The 2500-nt window shown below is 53.0% G+C and overlaps 1 protein-coding gene across 1 annotated transcript in view; it reads left to right on the forward strand.

Annotated features, from left to right (window-relative positions):
* The window catches only part of loxl1 (lysyl oxidase-like 1), a 29680-nt gene that overhangs the window by 603 nt on the left and 26577 nt on the right, over nt 1-2500 (forward strand). The window contains 2 exon segments of the mRNA XM_042074720.1: nt 1-63; nt 65-713. The exon segment at nt 1-63 is cut by the window's left edge and continues 603 nt beyond it. Coding sequence (XP_041930654.1) covers nt 1-63; nt 65-713 — 712 coding nt within the window.

Genomic DNA, 2500 nt, shown 5'->3' on the forward strand with positions numbered 1-2500 from the left:
CGTTTCAGGCCCTCCTCAGGCTCTTCCTCCTCCTCTTCCTCCTCCTCCTCCTCCTCATTCTCACAGCCGTCCTTCGGCGGGCCCCCCGTTCCCAGCCTACCCGTTCCCAGCCCAGCAGCCTCCCTCCTACCCGCTGCCCTACGACCCCAGCATGGGCGAGCGCAGCTTTGAGCCACCCTTCCAGCGCCCGGGCACGGGCTACCCCGTGGGCACCGGCGCCGCTGGCTTCCCCCCCAGTGGCGGAGCAGGAGGAGGAGGGGGCAGCTACAGCTACAGCTACGCCGGCGGCATGGTGCCCGTCCCGCCGCGGGCATCGCTGGACTTTACCGACGACGGCACCGGGTACCGCTACTACTACGCGCAGTCGTACCCGGCCGCCCCCGCTGTGCCAGCTGTGCCAGCTGTGCCCGCCCAGCCAGCCCAGCCGCCCTTCAGCGACATCCTGGACAGACGCTACACGCACAGCCTCTACAACGAGGACTCTGCTCCGCCAGTGCCCGCAGCCGATGCCAACCAGGGGCCAGGCATGGTGCCCGGTCAGCCGCCCGTGAGGAGCCCTCAGTACGAGCAGTTCCCACCTTTCGGCCAGCCGCAGCCCCCCTACATCAACCCCGTGCCCCCGGTACCCGTCGCCCGAAACCCGCTGGTGTCCAACTCGGCCGACGCCAACCCCAACGTCAACGTGGGCAGTGTGTACAGGCCGGAGCAGAGAGGTACGACACACACACGCTCTCACACACACATATATTCAAACACACGCAAACATATCCCAAACATATCCCACACAAATGACACACATAAACATAACATTCATACATACAGGTACATGCACATAACACACACACACACACACACACACACACACACACCGCTGTTAGCAGTGAAATCGGGCTCTAATCTTACACACATCTGCTGGACATGAGTCAGGTCAATATCGGATATCTGTTCCTGCGTCGGCTATTATAAAGGGAGTGTGTGTGCAATACATGTAGCATACGAACACACACACACACACACACACTTACAACATATGTGAAGACATGTTTGAGATGATGTTGTGGTCTCTGTTGTTTCAGATCAGAAAGAGACCTCAAGGCTTATCACACAGCTTCATAGAGCTTCATACAGCTTTAGGCAACATGGGGCCAACACTGTTTGTGTGTGTTGAGGGGGGGGGGGGGGGGGGGGGGGGGGTATGTGTTCTGGTTCCCTATCCACAAAGCTCCTCTCAGTACAGACGACAGGAAGTGAAGAAAAAAGAGAAAAGGAGGAGACGCACTCTCTCTCTCAGACACACACACACACACACACACACACACACACACACACACAAACAGTCAGATAAAAAAAGAGGAGTACAAAAATGTGTTTCCTCTGCCATCAGTGTGTTTTCTGGCACTGTAAGCCCACTGGATCAGAGAAGGACATCAGGGGGTGGGGAGAGTCCAACAAGAGAGTGAGGAGAACGAAAGCTGAAGGACAATGAGGTGTCTGAGAAAAAAGCTGTTTGCTTAAGCACAGAGCCCATGTTGTTCTCAATGAAAGGTCTCAAGTGTCATGTTTCTGTTGTTATGACTGTTCTCCTTGCCCTCGTTATTGGTGTGCTGAAGGTTTCCTCTCTGATGCTTTGCATTCTCCTCAGGTCGCATGAAACCTCAGTAGAAAGACCTGCAATAACACTAGAAACAAGTCTCCCTGCTTTTCCTTTCTTCCTCTTACTATTCATCCCTGCCCTTACTCCCTCTCTCTCTCTCTCTCTCTCTCTCTCTCTCTCTCTCTCTCTCTCTCTCTCTCTCACTCTCTCTCTCTCTCTCACTCTATCCCTCTCTCTCTCTCTCTCTCTCTCTCTCTCTCTCTCTCTCTCTCTCTCCCTTTCTCATTCCTTCCCAGCATTATTGGAACCAGGTGCTGGGTGGGAGGGTGTGTTAGAGTTTTGCCCCTCGTACACAGAATGCAGTGTGCGTCATGTGGATGTGTGTTCCGCTTTAAAAATGAGGCTGTTGTTCAGGGTAGTGTGTGTGTGTGTGTGTGTGTGTCTGTGTGTGTATGTGTGTGTGTGTGTATTTGTGTGTCTGTGTGTGTGTGTGTGTGTGTGTGTGTGTGTGTGTGTGTGTGTGTGTGTGTGTGTGTGTTTCTGCGTGCATGAAAAGGGTGTGTGTGACAGAGGGAAGGAATGTGAGTGAGGAATGGGTCATGTATGTATGTATGTATGTATGTGTGTGTGTGTGTGTGTGTGTGTGTGTGTGTGTGTGTGTGTGTATGTGTATGTATGTATTTTAAATGTGTGTGGCTGTGTGTGTTTGTCAATGAGGTGCTGGGAGGTGGTCATAGCTGCGAATGGCGATGATTTCATCAGCACTAGAATGAATAGATTCAGTATGGAGTGTGTGTCCGTGTGTGTGTGTGTGTGTGTGTGTGTGTGTGTGTGTGTGTGTGTGTGTGTGTGTGTGTGTGTGTGTGTGTTTGTTTGTGTGTGTGTGTGTGTAGGTGTGTGTCCATA

The sequence above is a fragment of the Alosa sapidissima genome, chromosome 20, assembly GCF_018492685.1.
Source record: "Alosa sapidissima isolate fAloSap1 chromosome 20, fAloSap1.pri, whole genome shotgun sequence".
In the NCBI taxonomy this organism is placed as follows: domain Eukaryota; kingdom Metazoa; phylum Chordata; class Actinopteri; order Clupeiformes; family Clupeidae; genus Alosa; species Alosa sapidissima.